At 39.7% G+C, this 26293-nt stretch overlaps 2 protein-coding genes across 4 annotated transcripts in view; both read right to left on the bottom strand.

Moving 5' to 3' along the window:
* Window positions 1-6993, bottom strand: part of LOC117812792 (glucose-6-phosphate exchanger SLC37A2-like) — a 34990-nt gene extending 27997 nt beyond the window's left edge. Inside the window, exons 1-3 of one of the 3 annotated variants that reach the window (XM_034683733.1) lie at window positions 6594-6993; window positions 3437-3577; window positions 3209-3316 (exon numbers count right to left, since the gene is read on the bottom strand). Coding sequence is in view for 1 of the 3 variants with exons in the window: in XM_034683734.1 (XP_034539625.1) it covers window positions 3209-3316; window positions 3437-3577; window positions 6594-6755 (411 nt within the window). In the remaining 2 variants the exon portion in view is untranslated. The remainder of the gene's footprint in view (window positions 1-3208; window positions 3317-3436; window positions 3578-6593) is intronic. The other 2 variants (XM_034683732.1, XM_034683734.1) reach the window with 2 other exon arrangements.
* A 3617-nt stretch (window positions 6994-10610) lies between these two features.
* On the bottom strand, window positions 10611-25687 carry psmg1 (proteasome (prosome, macropain) assembly chaperone 1). Its single transcript, XM_034684495.1, has 8 exons — window positions 25423-25687; window positions 23686-23886; window positions 22900-23003; window positions 20897-21042; window positions 18762-18824; window positions 17241-17439; window positions 14924-15054; window positions 10611-10775 (listed from the first exon to the last, which is right to left on the bottom strand). Exons 2-8 carry the CDS (start codon window positions 23802-23804, stop codon window positions 10698-10700), a joined length of 840 nt encoding a protein of 279 aa, XP_034540386.1. The 5' UTR covers window positions 23805-23886; window positions 25423-25687; the 3' UTR covers window positions 10611-10697.
* Between the last annotated feature and the right edge of the window lie 606 nt (window positions 25688-26293).

Here is a 26293-nt window from a genome sequence, read left to right as displayed (position 1 = left end):
GGAGATATTTAAACAGTGTTCACACAGAGGAGAGCAGCACTGTGGAGGGTAGTTTGTCCAACTTAAGGCTAAACATTTGTATAATGTTCAAAATCAAACCTGAACCAGCTAAAGGGTTTTTAAATCTCTTAACAGAACCTTTTAAAACAGTCTTTCATCACGTCTTTGTCCGCTTGAGTCTTTTCAAACTGTACGTGAGGAAAACCATCGTGTGTATGGGCAGAAGTGCGCTCCTTGCTCTGTTGACTGTAAATCCTGTCTTTGAGAATATCCTCTCTGATGGTGTGGAGGTGGATGGGATGCTGTGGATTGTTTTTGAGGCTTCAGACAGCTTTGGGTATCCCTCCTCGTTCTTTTGGCCCTGTACAGTTTTTGTGTGGTCCGGTAATCCTTGATCTCACAGCCCTCTTCATGAAGCTGCTCCTCATCTTCATCACTAGTTTTTAGGATCAACTGAAGTTTTATTTCCTGACATTTTGAGCTACCATGAACGTAGAAAGATTTAAAGACCAGCTGAGGTACGTCTACTCCACAGGTCCTGCTAAATGGGAGAGTCCACCTTTAATTACCAGGGGAGATTTAATTACCTCTTTAAGGAGATTTAACACTTCAAGAGCTGTTCTCAGAATTACATTAAATAAGTTTATGTTTATATTAAAATAGGATATATGAGACACTATTTTTTACGGGAAACAGGAAAATAATGTAAAATTAGACATTGAGCACCCCCATGGTTTGAATGGAATGATCCACGTTTCATATGCAAATATTCAACTATGAGATTGGCAGTCGACTAAGGCTCGTTAGAACGAATCGTCGAATATTCGACTATTTGGGGTCACCCCTACTTTTTATACTGAATAATCAATAATCTGATAACAACGGGTCAGGCTAATCGAACATTTTACTCATCTACATTTTTTTCTCAACAGGCAGAACTTTTTGTTGTTCTATAAAATGACATTAAGCTCTATTTCTTACAATGTATTTGTTGTTTTCATGTCACAGAGTTTTGTGTAAAATAAGCTCTTCAAATAATTCTCAGACATTTTTGTTGAGAAGACAAGCTGTGACATTAACTGTATGCTTAAAGACCCATCAGCATCCTCAGATGGATATATCACACACATCCTGGTTGCCTCAGATGTACTTTATCTTGGACATTTCTGCCCCCCCTCTTCCCATTGTTTATTAGGCTAACATCCAGCCACATGTAGAGGCTGATCATGTCTCTCCATAATCACAGACATTAACCTGCTTAAACACCATCTCCTCCCCTGTTTCCACTTTCCTCCTGATATCTTTTAACCTTCAAGGATTTGCTCGCATTCAAAAGCCCAGCGAGCATTACAGAGGTCAGACTGGAATGTGTGGTGATAAAACCCTGTTCACACCCTGTGCTCCACATCATCCCAAAGGCATTGGATGGGGTTGAGGTCAGGGTTTTGTGCAAGCCTGTCAAGCTCATCCACAAAACTCTCTGTGGATCTGAATGTGCAGTTGCTGCTGCAGTGAAAGGAGCCTCTTCAGCGTGCCACCCCCAAGGTGAACTTTATACCTGAAGCATTCATCAAGGCACTGAATGTATATCTTACTTGTCAGTGCTGGCTACAATTCTTGCATCTCTTGTTAGTGCTCAACTAAGAGAGTATTCATACAATAATGATATTTTATCAACATTTCAATCAGGTTTTAGGAAAAGGCACAACACTATCACTGCAGCACTGAAGGGGGTTAATGACATTTCTGTTGCACTTGTTGAGAAGCAACATTGTGCTGCACTCTTTCTCGACTTGTCAAAGGCTTTTGACTGATCATGATGTTTTGAAGCACAGACTGAAGAGCATTGGGCTCTCTGAAGAAGCAGTCTCCTGGTTCTGAAACTATCTTGGTGATCGGTCTCAGTGCATTAGGTATGATGGTCTAAACTCTGATATTACATCAATCCACAAAGGTGTGCCACAGGGCTCTGTATTAGGTCCTCTTTTATTCACTATTTGTGTGAATAATCTGGGTCAAAATGTATCGAATGCAACTTTCCATTTGTATGCTGATGACACCGTTTTATATTGTTGTGCAGCAACTGTTGTAAAGGCAGTTGAATATTTGCAGAACTCTTTTAAAATTGTTGAAGATACACTGCTTGAGCTGAAGCTTGTTTTAAACGCAGACAAAACGAAGCTTATGTTGTTTACTAACTCCAAGGCTGGATCACAAAGTGTCCCAGTGGTGGTCACTGCAGAGGGAAAGGGGATAGATGTTGTTATGTCTTACAAATACCTCAGTATTTTGATTGATGACTCCCTTCATTTGAAACAACATGTGCTGTACCTCGTGAGAAAGCTGAGGCTGAAATTGAGTTTTTACTTTTAAAACAAATCCTGTTTCTCTTTTAATGTAAAGAAGTGTCTTGTTGCTGCAACTTTTATTCCGGTTCTTGATTATGATCTCCTGTACATGCACACCACTGCTCAGTGTCTTCACAAGACTGATGCAGCCTACCATGCTTCCTTGAGGTTCATTACCAATTGTGAAGCTCTGACTCACCGCTGAGTTGCACTCGCGGGTTGGTTGGCCATCTCTGGCGACCCGTAGGTTGGTACATTTTCATTTAGAAGGCTATTCTTGGTCTGCTGCCACATTACCTCTGTGTCTTTATCACACAGAAAAGTGCTGGACAGTACTCACTGCACTCCCAGGACTTTTTCATGCTTTCTGTCCCAAAAGGTCAAACAGAAACTGGGAAAAGAGCTTTTAGGTATTCTGCACCCTCAGCCTGGAATTTATTGTAGAATGAATTGAAACTCAAGGAGCTGGTGTCACTGAATGATTTTAAATCTAAAATGAAAGACCTTGAAAATGAACCTTTAGGATGTGGTTTTTAGTGTACCTTGCTACAACTGCCCCCTGGATAACGGCTCTTTCTGTGACAAACGTTGTGGTTGTAAAGTGTACTCTGGTTCTCTGTGTGTCTATGTCTGTAACTTTGTGTATTTTCGCTGCTGACTGTCTTGGCCAGGTCTCCCTTGGAAAAGAGATCTTTGATCTCAATGGGACCGACCTGTTTAAATAAAGGTTAAATAAAAAATAAAATAAACGTGAAGAAAACAAAACTGTGACACTTTGAACCTACTTCTGAAAACCAATAAAGAAAACCTTTTCTAACTGATCTGAAACCTGCATTATTCAACACTTTCAACACCACTACCTCCTGAGAGCTCCTCCCCGTCACCCTGTGTTGTGCAGCCCCTCCTGCAGACAGCAGCTCTTTATGAGCAGACACATGCTGGGGCCAGACCTGGTACTGCTGTTTCACCTAGACGTCATGAACACATAGATTTACAAAGAAGACGTCAATAAGAAAAAAACAAGTAAAATCATGTAGAACCAAAAGAATGAGTCAATTCACTATTTGTCAATATATTTGAATCCATACCTCCTGAGGCTGCCCTCTCTTTCTGTTGACATGTGTTTGCTGCACCACACGGTGGCGTACTTCATCCTGAAACCGTCTGAGGGTCTCTTCATTCACCCTCCTCTTCTCTGCCTGGATCTCCTCAGTTAGCAAAGCAAGAGCCTGAAACAAAGACAGAGCATGACTGTTAGAAATACTTTAGGAACATCAGGACTCTATATACAATGTCCACTCTGATGCAGTATTTCCTTTTTACGACCTCTGTATTTGAACTTCAGGTCTATTCACTCACATGAATGTGTCCTACAGCTGCAGTTACAGATGTTGCATCTTTTGAAAGTGTCATATTCACTCTGATTACACCTCTTCACTGCCCTGTATCCGAACCTGTTCATTAGGGCCCGAGCACCGACAAGGTCAGCGAAGGCCCTCTTGTAATTTTATTTATTATTTACACTGCATCATGTCTTGTTGTTTTTTTCAGAATCAATTTTATATTGTTCTTTTTTTTTTAAAACTCTGCCCTGTAAGGTGACTTTGAGTGCTCTGAAAGGTGCCTTTAAATACAAAATATTTTTTATTATTATTATTATTATTATTATTATTATTATTATTATTATTTACTTGGATGAATATATATGAATATATATGGTGCAGAATAATCCATAATCCTGACTATGGTTTTTTTTGCCAGATAAATAAATAAATAGAAAGAAAGAAATAGGAAAGAAAAGAGAAGAACACCAATAAAAGACAGTATGTCATGAGTCAGATGTTTAATAAAGCATGATCTTTTTATGTTTTTGACTCCATAATTGTTCGGATTATTTGACAATGAGTATCACTTACACGCCTGGTAAATGATAAGATAAGACTTTATTGATCCCCAGGTGGCAGTTTGGTTGTTGAAGTAACACAGACAAAAGCACAACTGAGAATAAGTTTAAATTCTTCTGGTCATTCCTCGGTCTCGCTTTAAGTGCTTTTAATGTTTTTGCCCCCTCATCCTGGTCTGAGCATCAAGCTCACCTAAAACTGGATCCTTTAATTCAATTGGAGGATTTTAAAACTAGGATAAAGGATCATCTGATCATCCTGTGCTCATGTTTTACTGCTTAACACATCTAATTAATTAACTGTGTATTTACTTGTTATACTGTCTCTGCCAGGACTCCCTTGTAAAAGAGACTCTGCATCTCAATGGGACTATTCCTGGTAAAATAAAGAAAAAAAAAAAAAAAAAAAAAAAAAATATATATATATATATATATATATATATATATTAAAAAGTACAAACAATAAAAATAAAGATAGATACATAAAGATGAGAATGAAATTTAAGGTCTATACAAATGTTACACATGTTGTAAATAGTTATAATTACAGGCAGTAGGCAAATGTTATTCAGTATTGACAGGTTGACATGGTGTCAATGGTGTGGTTATGACAGATTGTAAGCAGTATGAATAAATAAATATGTATAGAGATGTAATATTACCATGGGCATAGCAGACGTGGGGTAGACGTGGTACACGTCCCCCGCAGCTGCCGTATCTTTCCTCATGTCCCCCGCACTTTTCTAGACTGTGAATCAAGTTTGACATCTGTTCAATTCATCTTCACTAGTCTGAGCTTGTTTTTCCAAGTTATCCTGAACGCACCATGAGTGAGACCTAGGCTGTTTTTGAAACTGCCTACTATACGGACTGATTTGGCCAAAATCCAGTATGTAGTATGTAGTATGTGAGAAAGAGCAAAATCGGCAGTATGCCAAAACTACCCAGATGTCTACTTAATGTCATACTAAATCTCTCAGTATGCATCGGACCAGTCTGCCTCATGTACTGTTTCCCACAATGCACAGCGCCAACAATCCCCTTCTTCTTTTATTCTTTTTTGATGGGGGGGAACTCAGTTTTTATGTGCTGTGAAAATTATTAGATTCCATATAAACCACTTCTTAACTTTTTAAATCATTAGTGATGTTAAAGAAGCAGTTTATCTATCAGCTTGGTCGTTGTTTACTTCCGCTTTCTGAGACCCAGCATCCTGCAGACCAGATCCAACAGAACAGACAGACTACAGACTAAATTCAAACGCAGTATGTAGTTGGTTGTACCTACTGCCTACTACATTAGTAGGTAGTATGTAGCAGGCCGTTTCAAAAACAGCCCTAGTCAAGGATGTGCTATAGGCTCACACTAAAATGTAAAGCAATCAAGCCAGCAAGAGGCAGAAGAGCCTGCACTCTTTCTTTATATAACAGTATCAGTTGAGTTATGCAGTTTGGGCTTATGGTAACAAAAACATTCACCATGATGCGGGAAGTAAGGAGGACCCCAGGCCCTCTCTTATTACCTCTGCTTCAATATATATAAAAGAACCCTAAACTGTCAGTATCAGGTGTTTGAAAGGACAAAGGAGATGCCCTTGGCCTAGCTGTTTAAGCGTGCCCCGTTTACAGAGGCTACAGTACAGAGGCCTTAAAGCAGCAGCCACTGGTTTGATTCTGGCCATGACGCTCTGCTGCACACCTTTCTCTGCTCTCTCATGTGTCCTGTCTCTATTCAGCTATCAATAAAGGCAAAAATGCACCCAAAAAGTTTTAAAAAAGAATATGAATCGAAACAGGATCAAAATACATTTTGCACTAGATCTTAAGAACCCTAACAATTTGTCCCCCTCACTTCTGAGATGATGGCTACGGCCCTGAACATGTCTGTATGAAGATACAGAGAATAGTAAAGAGTACTTTATAATAGTACAATGATCAGTTGTTATAACCAATAATAATATAATATATTATATAACAGTATAATATAAACATATAATATAATGTAATATGCATTATAACATATAGCCCATCAGAGAGTCAGGGCAGGATGAGGTGACTGTAGGATGAATCTGTTCATGAGGGGGGCAGTTTAAGGCAAGGATGAGGGTTACCATCACAATACATGACTACTAACTGTGTTTGAATAAAATCAATGTGAAGAGAAAGAAAGATAGGCCGTAAACTTACCAGAACCCTGTAATATAATATAATATAATATAATATAATATAATATAATATAATATAATATAATATTGACTATCATTCAGATTGTCTAACGGCTCTCTCGTAGCCTAGCAACAGAATGAAAGCTGTTAGCTGTTAGCATTAAGAAAATTAACTTACAGACGGATCCTCCAGGAAGTCCTGTCCCTCCTCCACCCAGGCTCCCACCGCCACCACGGCCTGGTTCCTCTGGGCCAGGACCTTGCTGGTTCTTGTGGGCTCCTTGTTCTGGTTACCTGAACTTTTCCCCCTTTTTGAGGTTATAAGCCTGCTGCCCTTCATTGTACCGTCAGCCTCTAACAGGTGATGCTAACTCTCTCACAGCAGATTCTCGGCCACCGGGTAACCTGGTTTTACATTTGTATAGTTGTGAGGGTTCAGCGGTTCTGTCGGTGCACGTTAATTAACGAGAGTATTGAATAAAAGGTCAAAGAAAGCACGAAGTCTCACAACGTCTGAACTGTGATCAACAGGTCTGTTTGAGTTTCGCTCTTCTTTTGGTTTCTGCAGTTTGACAAACTGAGCAGTGCAACACTGCCCCCTTCAGGACAGGAGGACACACTGAGGAAATACACCACTCACTACAGTATGCCCATACTATACAGTCATGGCCAAAAGTTTTGAGAATGATACAAATATTACATTTTCACAAAGTCTGCTGCTTCAGGGTTTTTAGGTGTTTTTGTCAGATGTTTCTATGGTATAATGAAATACAATTAGAAGCATTTCAGAAGTATCAAAAGCTTTTATTGAGAATTACACAGAATTCATGCAATAAGTCAATATTTGCAGTGTTGACCCTTCTTTTTCAAGACCTCTGCAATTCTCCCTGGCATGCTGTCAATCAACTTCTGGACCAAATCCTGACTGATGGCAGTCCATTCTTGCATAATCAATGCTTGGAGTTTGTCAGAATTTGTGGGTTTTTGATTGTCCACCCGCCTCTTGAGGATTGACCACAAGTTCTCAATGGGATTAAGATCTGGGGAGTTTCCTGACCAAGGGCCCAAAATCTTAATGTTTTGTTCCCCGAGCCATTTTGTTCTGACTTTTGCTTTATGGCAAGGTGCTCCATCATGCTGGAAAAGGCATTCTTCATCACCAAACTGCCCTTGGATGGTTGGGAGAAGTTGCTCTCGGAGGACGTTCTGGTACCATTCTTTATTCATGGCTGTGTTTTTAGGCAAGATTGTGAGAGAGCCCACTCCCTTGACCGAAAAGCAACTCCACACATGAATGGTCTCAGGATGCTTCACTGTTGGCAAGAGACAGGACTGATGGTAGCGCTCACCTCGTCTTCTCCGAACAAGCCTTCCACCAGATGCCCCAAACAATGGGAAAGGGGATTCATCAGAGAAAATGACTTTACCCCAGTCCTCAGCAGTCCAGTCCCTGTACCTTCTGCAGAATATCAGTCTGTCCCTGATGTTTTTACTGGAGAGAAGTGGCTTCTTTGCTGCCCTCCTTGACACCAGGCCTTCCTCGCCTCACTGTGCGTGCAGATGCACTCACACCTGCCTGCTGCCATTCCTGAGCAAGCTCTGCACTGGTGGTGGCCCGGTCCCGCAGCTGTAACACCTTCAGGAGATGGTCCTGGCGCTTGCTGGACTTTCTTGGGCGCCCTGGAGCCTGTTTGGCAACAATTGAACCTCTCTCCTTGAAGTTCTTGATTATTGGATAGACGGTTGACTGAGGTGCAATCTTACTGGCTGCTATAAACTTCCCTGTTAGGCCCTTTTTGTGCAATGCAATGATGGCTGCACGTGTTTCCTTGCAGGTAACCATGGCTAACAGATGAGGAACAATGGTGTCATGCACCATCTTCCTTTTAAAGTGTCCAGTCACTCAATCATGACAGATTGATCGCCAGCCTTGTCCTCATCAACACCCACACCTGTGTTAATGTGTGTGACACCTGTGTGTCATTGAAATGATGTTAGCTGGTCCTTTTGTGGCAGGGCTGAAATGCAGTGGAAATGTGTTTTTGGTGATAAAGTTCATTTTCAAGGCAAAGAGGGACTTTGCAATTAATTGTAGTTGAGCTGATCACTCCTCATAACATTCTGGAGTATATGCAAATTGCCATTATAAAGACTGAAACAGCAGACTTTGTGAAAATTAATAGTTGTGTCATTCTCAAAACTTTTGGCCATGACTGTACACTGAACTCTACACAGACAATATTAAACTCCGTAATTATAAGTAAATATCTTAGTATTATTATTATTATTATTATTATTATTATTATTATTATTAATAATAATAATAATAATAATAATAATAATAATAATAATAATAATAATAATAATAATAATGATAATAATAATACAATGATAATAAAAACAACAATAATAATAATAGTAATAATAATAATTATTATTAGTTGTAATGCTTGTGTATCTCTCAATGTGGCTGGTGGATTTAGCATTAACCAAACTCATATTTTCAGATTTGAGGCTATCATGAAGCACCAGCATTGTCAAGGCACAACCCAGAAATTTAGTTTTTGGAATGACCTAGTATAGCACACAGGCTTGCTGATAGTGATGGAAATGTCAAAAGAGACTCTTTCTAATATCCTATTTGGATTGTAAACTGGTCTACACATTTCGTACGGAAGTCCAAAAGTTTAACAGTTTGTATTTCCAATCCTTCTTACAGACCGCACAGATATGCCCAATATTTCAAAGTATGAATCTGCAGTGACAAAGGTAAATCGTGCCCAAGTGATCCTTAGACTGGTTTAAAGCACATCCTATTTGCAGCAATGGCTCAGTCCATTGGGACTTAGCTTTGGAACCAGCGGGTCGCCAGTTTGAGTCCCAAGTGGACTGGTGGCTGGTGAGATGCTGGTTCACTTGTCTGGGCACTGCCGAGGTTCCCTTGAGCAAGGCACCGAACCCCCAACCACTCAGGGTGCGCTGGTTGAAGGCAGCATCTTCACTCTGACATCTCTCCCTAAGCATGTTCACTGCATGTTTGTGGATCAAAAATTGTATATACCAAACTGTGTGGAGCATGACCAAAAAAATAACACGAGTGGAAAAATTGAATTTCTCCCATGAGGATTAATAAAGTACATTTCTTCTTCTTCTTCTCTCCAAAGCAAAACATGTATGAATTCATGTTAGAAATAATATCATGAGAATACAATTTAGTAAGAATGAAGGATGGTGAGAGCTTGGGACTGCTTTACAGCTCATAGCATCGCTGCAACACCGTGAAGAACTGGATTAAATGCTGTAACTGCTAAATGTTTGTTTATATTGGTTAAGTAATGAGTCTTCTGTAAATAAATGAAAACTTCAATAACAAAAGATTGAACCAACCCAACAGTGAAGGCTCCTTGTATAAGCTTGAATAAAGTGAAAATGCAAATATATTTAGTCATGGTGTTATGTGGTGTGTTCAGTTTTATAATAAGTTTTGTAAAGTTACATCTTTAATAATTAAACTACTGCTGAAAACTCAAAAAGCTAATACCCTTACCTCTGAGAATACATTTTCATATCCTCTTATGCGCTGACCTATGCCTGCAAACTCCGATTCCATTATTTCATCTTTGCTGTCCTACTCTGTATTCATCATTTTGACAATATCATCACTGTATGCGTGCACAGCTGACAGGAGATCAGTGGGAGCAGTATGTATAAAAGCGCTGATAAAAGCGCTCTATTCTTATGCTGAGTTGCCTCCTGAATATCTCCAACACTTTAAAGGCAAAGCAATTTAAATTCAACACCAGAGGCAGGAGGAAATGTGGGTCATTCCAAGCTTAATGCGCTGGTGTGATAACAGTGTTGAGGAAACTTGATTTCATATTTTATTAGAACAAGACTCCAGGCCTGGGGAGGTAATAAGTTTTGCAGGTACTTGGTCATAAATAAGGATCAAAAATTTCCCCTGCTGTTGGCATCTCTAAATCCTGAACCAGGGGAATATCTCCATGTTCATAAACTCACAACAAGCAGACCTGCCATGTTTTGATGTCAAATCTATGTGCTGAAAAAAAGGGAGATATGTGTAGAAGGAAGTTTCATTCATTCATCCCTAAAGTAGAGTAGGAGAGTGTTTGCCTAAACTAACCCTGTATGGTCTGCAAACTATCAAACCACACACATTAAAAAGAACAAAGGCTTTCAACACATCGTCTTTATTTAAAAAATGACAGTATATACCACAGGAAAATAGAATTAACCTGCACAGCGCGGTGTGCAGCTATCTTCAGATATAAAGGTTGCTCTGAATGTTGGTGGTTCTTGAAAACTTGCGGAGGACATCTGTGCTCGGAGAAGTTTCCAACTGAGGACAGAGAGAGAAATAGGTAAATTAGTACAAGACATTGATTGTATATAAACACAGGCAGCACAACAGCTCCCTAAAAGTGAAACCAAAACTTTGAGAGCTCCCCCTGGTGACTGGCCGCAGTATAGGTCTAAAAGCTCACCCCCTCTTTTATGAGACATGGAACTTCAGTTGAACTAGATATTAAAACATGTCAAGAAATTAATACCAGACTCTTTGAACTTCCTGTAGCCGTTCAAAGCTTGATCCGAAGAGGGAACCCAAGCTTTGAATTACCATGACCTGGATGACTGAGAACCTTCACAGACATCTTCCTACAGCCATGAAAGTCTGCTTCAAACACAAGAATCTTTTTCACTGTGGTGTGTACCGACCTGAGGGATCTTTGTGGTTTTATCAGGAGGTAAATGTTTGCTTGGAGTCTTACGGCTCCACCAATGCAATTTGTCATTGGGCGTTTTTTGACCAGAGGAACTTTACCCCAGAACTAGGTGCGTTTCAACTGGTGTTACGGTTTTAAAAGTGACCCTGTAAACTGGAGACCTTCAGCTGAACGTGTCAGTGTTTGTGGAGTTTACACAGCTGTTGAAACACAGAGGGAGTTCCTGGGAATGCAAACTAGTTTAGTTTTTATTAAGATTTCAAAATATCCTCATCAGATATTTAATGATCGTCTAAAGACGTTTATGAGGGATGCATCCGGCTGAGAGTCTCCAGTTAACAGGGTCGCTGTTTAAACCAAAACACCGGCTGATCTCTGCCACGGCTTTTTGAGTTCAAAAGGATTTTAAAGCCGTGTTGAAACGTCTTTGCTACTCACGCTTATCTCCTCTCACGTGTTGATTCAGTGAATCCATCTGTGATGAAATATAGCACCATCTAAAACAGACCAGCTGAGTCTCTTCATGCTAACAGGCTAACTGTTGTGTTGCTCATAATGATACCTGCCTGTCCGTCTGCTTCTATGGTGTCATCTGTGATGAATGGCATTTGTCTTCGTTTTACTGCCCTCTACTGGTCTGGTGGTGTAGTGCATTTACTTTTTTTCCTCCATACGTCACTGGCCGGATTTGCACAATCTACCCGGGACTTCAGCCCAAGGTCAGTAATTCTGGGGGCTAAAAGACCCAGGAAATCTTGGTCAATGGTCTTGGTAGTGACCATTTAGGCTGTATTTTGGCTTCACTTCTTACACTGGGAGACCATGGAGGCGAGCTGTCCATATTAATATGCAGTCAGTAGCAAAAACAAGCAGAACAGGGAAACATTTCAGGAGTACATCAGAGGAGATTTAACAATTTCTTACTATCTACCCCATAAACTTGTTGAGCTATATGCCAATACCATAGAATGTATATAAAATGGACGTCATCTCGCTCAACTCGAAGTGAGGCTGCCACAAAAACTGCTCCCCCTGGTGGCTGGCTGCAGTATAGGTCAAAAACTCTGTCTCCCCCATTCATTTGAATGGTGCTGCAGTCAAACTTTAAAAAATAAATACACATGGTACGAATGTTTCTCACATCCGTATGCTGTGGTGATATGTAGTTAGTATTTGACTGTTTTGTGTTCAAGGCCTCTTTTTTCTGAAGTTTCTTTTTCGTTAGTTATTAGAGTTTAAAAAACGGGGTTTTACATCCGGGTTTACTTTGATTCACAGCTGCCGTAGAGAGAAACTCCATAGGACCTCGGGACACTACGCTGTATGGCGGAGCTTGTTACCGTGGAAACACACAAATTCCCTACTGCGCTGACTCTGGCTGAAGAAAATTTACAAGATGGCAGCGTTCTGGAACGGGATATTTTGACTTCAAAACTGTTCAATGGGGAAAGGCAGAGCAACGCTGTCTGTTATATATACAGTCTATGTTAATACTCTCAAAGTTGGGATAACTCTGTTACACTGAGTTCCTGAGAGAAGGGCCCAATGTAAAACCTGCCTACACTGTGTGGGTGAAAAGAACAGGCCTCAGTTTGTATAAACAAACTTTATCTATATTGTTACATATTGTATATTTTAATGTCTGAAAGCTCTCATACTTCATTTGACCTACTTGTAGACCCTGATAAACTCATCTAATGACCCTGCATCAGAACTAATTGCTCGACACGCCGCCTCCTTTGATATAACTGACACATGAGACAAAGTTACTGCAATGCACCAACAAGAATGCAAATGACTGTTTCACCATGTCTCATCTAAGAGTATACGAGTCTTTGCAGATAAAAGCAAGCGCTGTCAACTCGAAATCTTCAGCTCCACTTACATCCTGACCCCCTCACTCATTAAGTGGCATCTCTCCAGTTGTATGACGCTACATAATGTCAAGTGCTGAGGGAATGTTAAGTAGAGGCAAAGAACAGAAGGAGCTATTTCAGACACTTGTTCATTTTCCTCTGTATGTTGCTATGTGACTCATAGTTTGAGCACTTCTGCTGTTTGAATCAGACTGAAATTCACAAAGTTCAATCACTGCTGTTAAAGTTAGCCAAATTAGCAAACGTCTGATTCTTTAACTACAAATTAGGGATGCACCGATCCGACCCTGGTATTGGATATTGGCCAGATACTGACTCAAAAATGCTAGATCAGACATTGGTGACAAAGGGCTGATCCATATGGCAGATCTCTTCATCTCAGTTCTATGCTTTTCTGTGTTTACAACAGCCATGTGCATCTCCTATGTCATCAGCGCCAGTCGGTCTGAGCATGTTGGGCAGAGCTAATACAGCATGATGGTGGATACCTCAGAGGCTCTGCAGTTTAGGAGCATTTTATGCTTCCTTTTGCTAAAAACTCTGCCAGAAACCTGCAACATGTCAGTGTTCATTTTGGCAGCTATTTTAGATTTAGTCTTAGTCTTTGGACGGAAATGCCTGTTAGTTTAGTCACATTTTAGTCTTTTCAGCCCTTTATAGTTTTAGTCTAGTTTCAGTCACATTTTAGTCTTTAATTTTTGCCAAAACATTTTCTCTTTAAAATAATTCATGTTCATGTAATTCAGATATCGGTATCAAGTGTTCAAATAGTCAACATTTCACTCTTTTAACACTTTTGTGTAATATCTGAAGTTAAATAATTCAGCCTCTCGCTGCTGAAAAGTCAAAAAGAAAACATTTGATGTGACCACTATTAAAATATATTGATTCTCTGGATTCAAATAAAAGTGCCATGAACACAATATAAGGGCTGTATTGCACTTTACGATGGTCCCTGAATGCACCTGCACTGGACGGACAGTCAGTTCACGGCACTCTGAAATGTGTCTGCATCTTTCAACAAGCAGTTGATCCAAACTTACTAAATGTGTCTGATGTATCACCACACTGGATTAAATCAAGCTGAAGACGCCAAGCATTTTATGTTAATGGCGGCAACAACGTCAAACCTCAAATATTAAACAGACGTCCCCCGGTTGTGTCTTTGTCACTAACGCACACCGGGGGTAAAATCCTCAATGAAGATGAGACAGATGCATGGAGGTGAGGAGAGCTGGTTCATAAAGCACACCTGCTGCAGGTAGAGACCAAGCTAACACTGAGCCATTCTAATAAAAACTCAGCCTGTCACAGGAAGTCATCACTTTAACTTTAATGATTAGACGCACAGCGGGGGAAACATGGATTCTGAATGTCTGGCGGTCCAATGTTATCGTCTCATCATCGTCTCGTTAACAAAATCAAAATATATGTTCGTCAGTCTCGTTTTCGTCATGAAAAAATGAGCTGTTGACGAACATTTATCGTCATAATTTTCATTAACAAAATTAACACTGCAACATGTGCAGGGCTAATGTTTCGACGGATGGCAGTGAGGCTGAAAAATATAATGGACGCCAAAACGAGGAAGTTTACTTCAGCTGTAGCCTACTGCAAAGAAGAAAGAAATCTATTAATGGATTCAAAGTGTGAAACAAACGCACAGGTTATTGGATTAATTGTTCCAGATCCTTGAATCCATGATATTACTCCATGATATTTGAGGAGAGGATAAAAAAAACCTGACATAGGAAAAAGAGCACGGGGGAAACTTTCTTCCTCTCCAAAGTCTCTAAACTTTAAGTAGAGCTTCTTCTCTCATCCTCTTCCAGAGCACTCTGACCTTTCCAAAAGCTCCCTCAGAGATAAAAAGGAAAGCAGCTCACCTGGATGGACTTGCCAAGCTTAGTTAGTGCAGGCTTATAGGTCTCCATGGTGACAGAGTCAGGGCCGATGACATCACTGTAACACTGGTAAACAACGGCGGCGATGCGGTGGACCTGGCAGTGGTTGAGCACTGATGAAACAACACAAAGAAGACCAAACAATGGAGATCAATGAAGGCTGGACCAGAGTGCATTAACCGTCAGTCCTCTATGTCACAAGCTCCTCCTCCTCCTCCTCCTCCTCCTCCTCCTCCTCCTCTTCATCCTGATAAGACATCACTTTGTTTGAGTTTCACTGTGTTTTAGCACAATAGCACCAAAATGAGCAGATCAGGATGCAGGAGTGTGTGCTCAGAGAGTGAAGAGGAGTCTAATGGCTCTATAACTCATTCAGCTGGCACACACTGTGATACAAAGAGACTTACAGCTTACACACACAGACACACACAGACACACACGCGTGCACACACACACAGAGACACACACAGACACACACACACAGAGACACACACACACACACGCACACACACATGCACACACACACAGCAATTTCAGCTTCAGTGTCATGCTCAAGGACACTTGAACAGGAATCCAAAAGGAAAACGAGTACATAGGTTGATTTATTCAAACACAAGGGGTTAATGTTCCCCGCTCAATACTTCAATACTTTCAGATTTACATTCATCTTACAGTCCTCTGCTCCGTCTCATCCCTGTGGTTTCCTGTGCTGCCGTACACACTTGCAGTGTTTTGCTTCTTTAATTCATTGTGAGTTGATCATACTGAAGTCTGCAGCCTGAGGTCTCATCTTTGCTAAAAGTGTGATGTATGTGTAACGGCTAAGAAAACAACCCTCCATTGTTATGAAGTCACATCCACATTTATCAGTTCATGTTTTTAAAGCTCCTGTAAAGAGTTTTCAGCGAGCAATAGAAAACAGAAATGAACACTGATGCCTCGGGATGTAAGGAAACACTCAACCCACGATTCTATTCAAATCCTGATTTTTGGTTCACAATAAGATTCACTCTCGATTCTGTAACGCTTTTCAAGTAAACTGGATTGAACTCAAAATTTAAATAACAATTATTTTATTTCAGTCCTCAGATATGGACAGTTGGGATATATATTTGTTCTCTAATATTTCTTTGTAAACAGAGTCATCCTTTTTCATTTTGAAGGTGTGTTGTAACTCAAATTAAACCACTGCACACTTTTTTTCAGCACCTTGTAAAAAAACTCAAAATGAGTTTACAAAAATACCTTGTTGGAAAATTTTAGAACAGTTATAGACAAATGTAAAGTGAACGATTCCCAAATGAAAGTATGAAATGTTAAAACAAATAAGGTCAATGTCTTTAAATAAACTACAGAGCAGCTTCTGCTCCTGGCTGTGAATTGACATGTTGTTCTTCAGGAATATCAGGGAAAGACAAAATGCTGCCGTCCCTCAGACTGTAAACACAAAGGTACATCCTGACCTGCTCGGTCTTCACCTGCTGACTCCATGTCTGTTACACTCCACTCAGCGAGTGATGAGAGAGCAGCACGAGAGACTTCATGATGCTGAACAAGAGGAGTGAAACGCAGATAGCGCCCTCTACTGTTACTGAAAATAGTATCGATATACAAATGTTGTTGAATCGATTTTAATCCACTGTTATTCGTATCGATTTTTTACTGTCTTGTGATATATCCTTACATCCCTACTGATGCCTCTTTAAGAACTATAAAAGAATTGAGAGAAGCAGGGACAAGATTGGCTATTTCTAAGGAGTAGTTTTGAATACCTGTAGGCACTGCCACAGGGTCAAGGTGAGAAAGAGTGCCGCCAAAGAAGCCTTTATTTAACCTCCAGGGCAGAGACCCTCGATAATTGATGTGTTTGACTGTCTAAATAAAGAAAAGGTGACTTTGACACTACAAACACATGTTCAGGTCAAGATCAGCGAAGTGCTATGGTGCCAATTTGTCTGTATGGGTCGTCAAAATCAAGTAAATCCAAAAGTTCCTCACAGGGGCTTTACAAGAAAGGCTGAGGTGGAAAGTTAGTGAACTATTCTCATAAGAGGATTTAATGTGAATACTTAGCATCTCATTTGCAAGAAAGAAAGCTCCCAATTCAAAACCCCCAGATTTAATATCCCACCATGCAGAGCTCTACGTCAGACGAGGAAAGCTGAGTTATGCAGCTTTAAAGAGTCCATGGCTTGTTTTGTCTGTAAAAAGTGTTCATGAGAAGCGCCTGGGCAGGTGAAGGAGCTAATCTGACATGATGACAAGAATCAGAGACGCTCTTAATCTGTAACAGCAGTACCTGCAGCCGGGAGTCCGGTGACTATGTTGGGTTGCTCCAGTGACTGGCAGACAGGCTGACCGCTGTAAGCGCTAGAGTGGAGCGAGCGAAGGAAGGGGGCGGAGCTAGAGCACAGATAGTCGGCTGTCTTGTACTCGGCCACAGAGCTGTCGGATAACACGGTCACATTCAGCTCTCTGTGCTGCAGACAGTCAAAAACCTGCAAGAGACAGAGACACGCTGCATTAAACATCACTGTGTAAGTACAGGGGAGAGGATGCTTTCAGTGAGTCACTCAGATAATGTGAAAGGACAAACTATAAGGTGCATACAGCCGGTCTGTGCAGGGGACACTTCATTACAGTTAGATTTTAAAATTATTTTACTAGTTTTTAAGGCGCTGCATGGCCTCGCACCAGACTACATCTCAGAGGTGCCTTTAGTGTATAAACCAGGAATGCCTCTCAGATCCTCCAGCTCCTCTCTTTTAGCTGAGAACAGAAACATTTAGTGACGCTGCTTTCAGACATGACGCTCCAAGATGATGGAACAGCCTGCTGGAGGATCTGAGAGGAGCTGATAGAGATATTCAGACTTTTAAACCTAAACTAAAAAACACATTTATTCAGTCAGGCTTTTATGTAGGGTTTAACAATTGTATAACTTACTTTTACTGTAACATTGATTTAAAAGTTGTTTTATTATTTTAACTGTTTATTTTATTTAGATATATTTATTTTAATTTATCTACTCAGTTTTATTGGTATTTTAAACTTCATTTTATTTTCAACTGTTATCCTTGCTCCTTCTAATTTATTTATTTTAACCATATATTCTTAATGTTAATCTGATGCCTTTTTATTTTATTTTAATTACACATATTTTATTCATTATTTTTGTTTTGTCTTGACATTATTTTATTTCTGCTTCTCTTTTGTTTTCAGTCACTGTAAAGCACTTATATATAACAATCATTTGATTTGTATGAAAGGTGCTTTACAAATAAAGCTTGATTGATTGATTGATTGATTGATTGATTGATTGATTGATTGATTGATCAATCGATTGATTGATGCCCAAAACTAAAATTCTCTGAACTTAAAGTTATAACAGAGTTGTGCTTGAGCTGATTTATTATTGTTTTTAGTTATTGAAATGCAAGTACATTTATTCATGTATTCGTGTTTATGTTTGGTTGTTTGTTAAAATTGTATTGACATCATTACAGGATGGAATAGAAAGCCTTTACTGTCATTATGTAATAAGAGCACAACTTTCAGGCACAGTAGCACAGAAAACATGACTTTAAGTAAAACTGTTTATAGTGCACAGTAAAATATGTGTACTGCATTAGCAGAAGAACGGTAATATGAGAGGGGAACAATGCACTGGACAATATGTGTGTGTGTTGGTGGGATGGGATCAGTGCTTACTGGAGGTCAGTGTCATTAGGATTACTATCATTACTCAAATACAAGGCAACATTTGGCTCTTTGATATTTTTCAGTGCACCAACCACCTGATGATTCTGTTTAAACTTACCTTTTGTGCCCACTGAAAGAGCTGGTCCTCTGCAATGTAGCCGTTCACTTGGCAAATCAAAACCTGGAAGGAAAAGAATGCAAAGGATATTTATGGACACAACATTTATGGGTCAAAAATATACATCTCTTAAAAAATAAAGGCAGAACTTAAACACAGGACAGTCTGATAATACTACTGGATGACACATTTAAGGAAACAAACAGAGTTTTGTGTTTTCCATCACGCCACCACAGCTGCCTCCAACTGAGAACCAGCAGACAACCTCCCCAACAGTTTGTTCTTTTTCTGACCTTTACTTTTGCTCTGTGGGTTGGCACATCATAATAAGCCGGTTATTACCCGGCTCTCTTATTCATCTTTCAGCTGTGTAAGATGTTCGATTCTGATTGGTCAAAACCCCTTGACATTGGTTATTAACTTTCACTAATATGATCAACACCAGAGACAAACTGATCATACGTCATGTCAAATCAATCCACAGAAAAGAGTTCAGACACATTTAGCTTCTGCTTGTTGACACCATAAACCGTAAGGTGAGTGGGAATCGTTAGCTTTCATTAGCATCATATTGCTAACAATGTGGCTAAAACGTTAGCTTTGGTGAGCATGCTAAATCAGCAGGCTACAGACGTTTCCATATTGGATCCTGTCCATCAATATGATGAAGGAGTGGAGCAGGTGAGAGAAACTTTAGGTTAGCGATCTCTCCAAAGAAAGTTAAACCATGAGTGGTGGTGATGATAGCAGCAGGGTTCAAAGTTGTGACATTAGTTTCTTTTTAAAGGTGTGTGAACCACAGAGCTCAGAGAAGAAGGAGAGCTAAATGAGGACAGTTTCATGTTCAATCCACCACAACAGGCAGAGAAGAATCCATCACCATGGAACCATCACTGACGAGGAATCACTGAGACTATTTTTAAAAACTTTAAACATAAATCATTTAAATCAATAAAATCATCTTTCATCAATGTTTTTAACAACATGTTTGTGTTTTAAGTTAGTAGCTGGGTGATAAGCAGGATAATGTATGGTTAGCTGGTTGTTATGGGAAATAGAACCCACCCTTTGTGTCCGGGTCTTGTCCACCCTGAAGGGACTCTATTTCCTATAACCACCTGCTAACCCTTACATAAAAGATACTCCACATTGTCATGCTATAAACTAATTCATTTATTAAAACCACTTATCATTGCAGCAGGTTTGGACCTGAACATAACCCCTTACATATAAAGCCAGACACCTTCTCATCTTCGTTCGGCCTCTAACTCCCCCTGTTAGCTTCGGCCAAAATGACCCAGAAAATGCTTACAAACACAAAACTTACAGATGCATTTATCACAGCTTTAAAAATGCAGGTTGTGATAAGAGTTTCAGTAAATCTGTCCTATAAATTAATGTGTTATGGCTACAGTATTTCTCGTCCACAGCTGCTTTATAGTGTATAAAAATCTTCCTCCTCAGTTCATTAACTCCCTGCAGCCATCTGAGGGCTGCGTGATAAATCTGACGCTCCCTCAGCAGGGCAGTGCTTGCACACCGGTCGTTCACTATGTTTATCTTGATTGAATCACGTGCAAATGACACCGGGCTGATGGAAAAACCACACACGTCTCTGCACACATCAGACTGGTTGGTTATAACTCTGTGAGGTGACAGTTTATGTTTGAGACACCGGATTCCCAGAGATCATTAATTCTGTGTGTCATGGCCTACTTTACAGCCTCGGTGGCTGAAGCAGAGTCTTGTGTTTTACTCTTAAAATGTGGTTCAAACTCTGCTCCATCAGATCTATTAAGTTATAATGTAAGCATTTAAACAAGTGTTGGATTGATGTAGTGATATAATCAGCTCTAACAAACTATAATTGCTTTTAAGATGAATCCCTAATGTCATTGAAAGCATCTGCTTTTTGATTTTCCTCCAGTTTATCTGGGTTATTCCTTTAATCTGTCACTTGTTTGTAGCTGGATAATGAACATGGCAAAGACTTTGTAATGTCCTCTTAATGCGAGATCATTTAAATAGACAATCAGGAACAAACTCATTAAACTGAAATGATTGAGTCTACAACGTTTTATGAGTGGCATAACTCAAACAGTAACACATGTTGTTTTGTTCAGTGTGCCACTCACTGATGGGTCGTCCTTCTGTCTGTAGAAAACACACGCTGACTCCTCGCTGCTTTGCCCAGATACAGCCCGGCTCCTCTCGTTCCACACGGATGCATGTCCCACTGCGTCCCACTTTGCAGAGGTGAGAACATACACTGACAGAAACCCTGTGAAGACAAACCCGCTCTGTATTCAACAACAGCTCACATGTGACAGGAGCGCTTCCTTTCTACTGCTCTGGTTTGTTTATGTTACCAGGAAGGTCTATACATGAGTCATGGTTTTAAAGTCTTTTAAAGTATTCAGCAGCCGTTTACATATCACTTGTATGGACACTGACAGATCTGTTAGTCTTTGTCTTACACAGTGGGACAGGTGACACTCCTCTCATTAGAGCTGAAGCAATACCAGGACTACTTCATGACATAACATTCATTGGCAACTATTACAAAAGTACAAACAGGGATTGATTTTAGCCTCTCAAGTGTTACAACTTCCTGCAGCCTGTTGCACCAGCTGTGCGTAAGTTCAAACGTAGCCTAGTTTAAACATCATTTCTCATTTAGGATGAAGTTGACATTCTACTAACATGTTGGTTGTTGCACCAGCTGAGATAGTCCCAACTTAAGCCTAAGTTACAATTTAATTCTTAGACTTAGCTCCTAGTAGGTGTAAAGTCCTCCGTAGAGTACTGGTAGCAGCGTCGCTTTGAAAGGTGGGATGGATTGGAGGATGAGGAGATACAGAGGGTTCTCCCAGCTAAAGTATGTCGGCAACGCGATATCCGTGAGAGATTACATCCTTTGGAAAAATATGATGACCAAGATTTGCACTCTAGAAAATTAACATGTGTTGTAGTTGATAATTTTCCCACTCAATGTCACTGTTATTACACACACACCATAGATTAAGGCTTCAGGCTATAGTTATCACCTTACTGTGACACTTCATGAAGATTTACATTCACGTTGTTGTTCCGTGACAGTAACATAAGTTTGTTTCAGCTGTTGGTCAGTTCAGAGATGATTAAGCACGAAAGATAACAATGCATCAAAATTGCTTTCCTCTGATTGGCTGCTGGAAGTGTATACGTCATATCTGTGACAATGTTTTGGTTAGTTTGGACGTTACTGTCTACTCGTTAAGAGGAACCTTATGTCTCTGTGGTGAAACCAAACAGTGACACAACTTAAGTTACAAACTAACTAGTTTCAACGTTTGGTTTAGTGAGGACTTTACACCCTAACTGAGGACACAACTTGCACACAGCTGGTGCAACAGGCTGATGATCTGTTTATATCACATGAGATGGAAAGCTGAAAAATGTAGGTTTTAGACTAAAAGAAAACTGAAGACATCATATTGCATGTTACCAAATAGTGACAGACATTTAGCTGTTTTCTGCTTCCTAATAGACAAAATGAAAATACAACCATAAGACAGTTTTCTTATTGTTAAATGATGATAATGGAAGGTCTTAGATTGGTTGGTTGCTTCATTGTAGATGTTCCTTATTTCGGGAAAGAAAAAAAAAAAAAAATTCCTTACTTATTTTTGTGCATTGCCTTTACACTGCTTGGCAGTACCTGCACCCAAATTGACTTAAAGCACTTTGTTACTCTTACTGATCTTGTTTCCTCTTGTCTAGATCTTTGCTTGTGTTGTTCTTGTTCTCGTATGTACGTCGCTTTGGATAAAAGCGTCTGCTAAATGACATTGTAACATTGTAACATTGTTAAATAAATCCCTGCTAAAAGAAAGAGCATATTTGACAGCCTTTCATTGAATTGACTCTTTGAGTGATGTTATGTCTACAAAATAAAGATCCAATGCATGGAGATCACTTTTCTCTACAGTATGATGTTGCAGCAGAAGAGTACAGCTTAATATAATTAGCATATTCTGCAAGAAATAAATCCTCCTTCACAAGGGGATCACTCAGGGGCTGTTTTCTAATATCAAATACTTTGTTGAAAAAGTGTTCAAACACACATTTGACAAGTCCTGTTAGAAGCATCACTTACTGGTAGCGTTGTGTCCCACGGCGAGGATGAATTCTGAACACTGCACCTTGTTACCGTTCTTCAGCGACTCTGACACCTCAGGGCTCCAGTGTAGACCAACCTCCCTGATGAATAGTGATGTGGAGGTAAAGAAGAGGAGGGGACGTTACAGAAAAGAAGAGTATGACTTCTGTACAAAATAACACACAGTTCAAACTTTAATATTTGACAGCTGTTGTTCAGGCGTGATTTCCAAGAGTGCAAAGCAAGCAAATACATCCTGGTGTTATGCACTGTGGAGGAAATGTTGTTTGGGAATGTGCTGATCATCAGCTGCAGTGTGTCCTGAAAGTGAAACTGAAAGTAGTCACAGTTCTGTGGGTTAGCCTACCACGACGGTACAGAGTCATCTAAATTAATTTAATATGTGTACAGCGCCATGGACCAATATCTTAAAAAATAATAAACAATTAATCAAAATGCTCATTTCACAGTGAATTATGTTGACTTCTACTTGCAGCTCTAGTAGCTCACTGTTCAGTGTAATGTTGTGCTTTTAGCTGATGTGTCATGTTAGCTAGCTGGAACCACTCACAGCTGTGGTTAACTTGATAAAGTGCGCCATTTGAAACACAAACAGTAATATATAATACAATAATGAGAAGTAATGAATGGTTTTCAGTCTTTAAACAAACTTAAATATTTAATATAAGTTTAAATAAGCCTTTAAAGTTAGCTAATTCAGTTCTTCCATGCTTTCTGACTTGACACTTTCTGTAAACATGCTAGCTGGCTAACGTATTGTACCTCTTCTCCTCCAGTTCTCTGCGGATTTCTTCATCTTCTTCGTTTTCTTCTACATCCTCATCATCCTCCTCTACTGCCCGAGAGTATACCGACAACACTTCGCCGAAAAACGTGGCCATGATCACAAACAGCTGAGAAAGTTAGCCTAGTGATGCACACCTGCAGCCATGACATGCATCCACCACTTCCGCTGCTGCGCCCCTTCAAAATAAAAGCATAATCACAGCTATGATTAAACAGGATCAGATATGATGAACCAAGACAGGGGTTCCCAAACTAAGTTATACGTGCCAAAAACTCGCGTCCCATGCTGTCCCTTGAGCTGATAGAATGTTGCTTTATACCTAATTTAGATGGTCTGCAGAAAATTAGCCTGCCTACATGAACATGTGGCCGTGTTTCCTGTGCTGTTGAGATGAACCTGCTGCTTTTGTTAATAACTGCATGTTAACGTCCCCTGACCCCCACTTTGGGAACCATTTAACTAGAATGGTTCCCAAACAGGTCGAAATAAAAAAGTCCTCAGTTATAGTCTCTGTGTTAACACCAAAATAGAGACATAACCTGTGAATGAAAGTACTGAAACTATTGATAATGTATTTTTAAAGTGTATGTACTCTGAAGCTTTCTGCTAGGATAAACATGAATGGCTTTACCAAACATTTTTCATCTGCTAAAATAATTTTCCAAAACAAAAAGCAATTTCACCAATGGACTTATCATAGAAAATAAACAGAATGATATTATTGTAAACATTGCTCTCTTTGCAGGCAGATCGTATATCCAACACACACATCCAGATACATGAAAGTCAATCAATCAAACAATCTTTATTTATATAGCGCCAAATCACAACAAATGTTATCTCAAGACGCTTTCCAAATAGAGCAGGTCTAGACCGTACTCTATGTTCTATTATTAACAAAGACCCAACATCAAGACTGGATCAGATCCAGTCCCATCTTACAGACAGGACTCAGTCTGATCTCAACTTAATCCACCATGAACAGAGCACTTTGCAGCATTTAGCAAGTTACAGTGGCAAGGACAAACTTCCTTTAACAGGCAGAAACCTCCAGCAGGACCAGACTCGTGTTAGACACACATCTGCTGAGACCGTGTTGGACATTTAAAGACCTTCCTCTTTAAAGAGGCTTTTAACTTATTTTAAGTACTGCTTTTAAGAAATGATCAAGTTTGTTTTTACTGTGTGCCTGTAGCACTTTGAGATTTCTGGAAATGAAAAGTGCGTTATAAATAAAATGTATTTTTATTATTTTTTTTATTATTATTATTAGAGAGAGAGAGAGAGAGAGAGAGAGAGAGGGAGAGAGAGAGAGAGAGAGAGAGAGAGAGAGAGAGAGACGGACGAATAGTAGTAATAGTAGTTGAAGCTGTTGCTGCTGGAGTCTGGTACGTCCACAGCAGCGACTCAGAGGAACCTATGAGACAAGGGACCTCAGGGACTCCAGAAAAGTCTATGGTTAGTAACTTAAGTGAAACCCAAGTTCTGTGAACAGGGGCGTTGCTCGGAATTCTGGGCCCCATCAAATATATCACAGCGCAAGTCAGCTCTGCTCAATTTCTTGTAATGACCACAATACAACCACTTAAACCACTTAACCATTATTAAAATTGTCACACTGTCATAAGTTGATGTTTGGTTTAGTTTTTGCCTTGTGTTTCATACATTGTTTTCTCTCTGTCTGTTTTCTGTGTTTCACTAAAGTTACTAACCAGTTATCATTTTGTCTTCCTTGTGTTTTCTGTTTCTTTTTCCGCTTGTTTTCCTTTAGATTTGGTTCTTTGACATCTTAGTAAGTTTTGTTTGTACATTTTGTTCTTTAATTATCTAAATCTTAATTTTCTGCACATGGGTCCTCCTCCGTTTTCACCATTGTTACAGAATGATCCAACCTCTGTCACATTGGGAAATGTGAGTGCAGATTTAAAATAATAGGTTTAATAAGAACAAAAGAACAAAAGGTACAAACCGAACTTACTGAAATGTCTAAAACACTAAATCTAAAAAGTCCAAAATAAAACACAGAGAACGACGTACAATGATCCAACACATGACAGGGGAAACAGAGGAACTAAATACACAGAGTCATTAACACAGGTGTGAACACAGGACACAGGTGAGACTAATGAGGGGAACCAAAGAGGAGGGAAACACACAAGGACAGGAAGTAATACTGAACTGGAAACTTAGGCTGTTTCCGAAATCGCCTACTATACTAGCAGTACGTACTGATATGTCCAAAATTCAGTATGTAGTAAGTAGTATGTGAACAAGAGCAAAATCTGCAGTAAGCCAAAACTCCCCTGATGTCTACTGATTCGGGAAAATATCTCAGTGTGCATCGGACCAGTCTTCCTCGCGTACTGTTTCCCATAATGCACAGCGCTCGTTCTGCTTTTTCTTTTTCCTCATTTTTTGACGGGAGGAAATCCGTTTTTGGGTGCTGTGAAAGTTATCAAATTACATATAAACCACTTCCTAACTTTTTAAATCATAAATGGATGCTAAATAAGCTTTTTATTTATCGGCTTCGCCGTTGTTTACTTCCGCTTTCTGAAACCGGAAATCCAGCGAAGTCTGGCT

Source organism: Notolabrus celidotus, chromosome 5 (assembly GCF_009762535.1).
Source record: "Notolabrus celidotus isolate fNotCel1 chromosome 5, fNotCel1.pri, whole genome shotgun sequence".
NCBI classification, from domain to species: domain Eukaryota; kingdom Metazoa; phylum Chordata; class Actinopteri; order Labriformes; family Labridae; genus Notolabrus; species Notolabrus celidotus.
The sequence above is the reverse complement of the archived record's forward strand: the minus strand, read 5'-3'. Positions and strand labels throughout refer to the sequence as shown.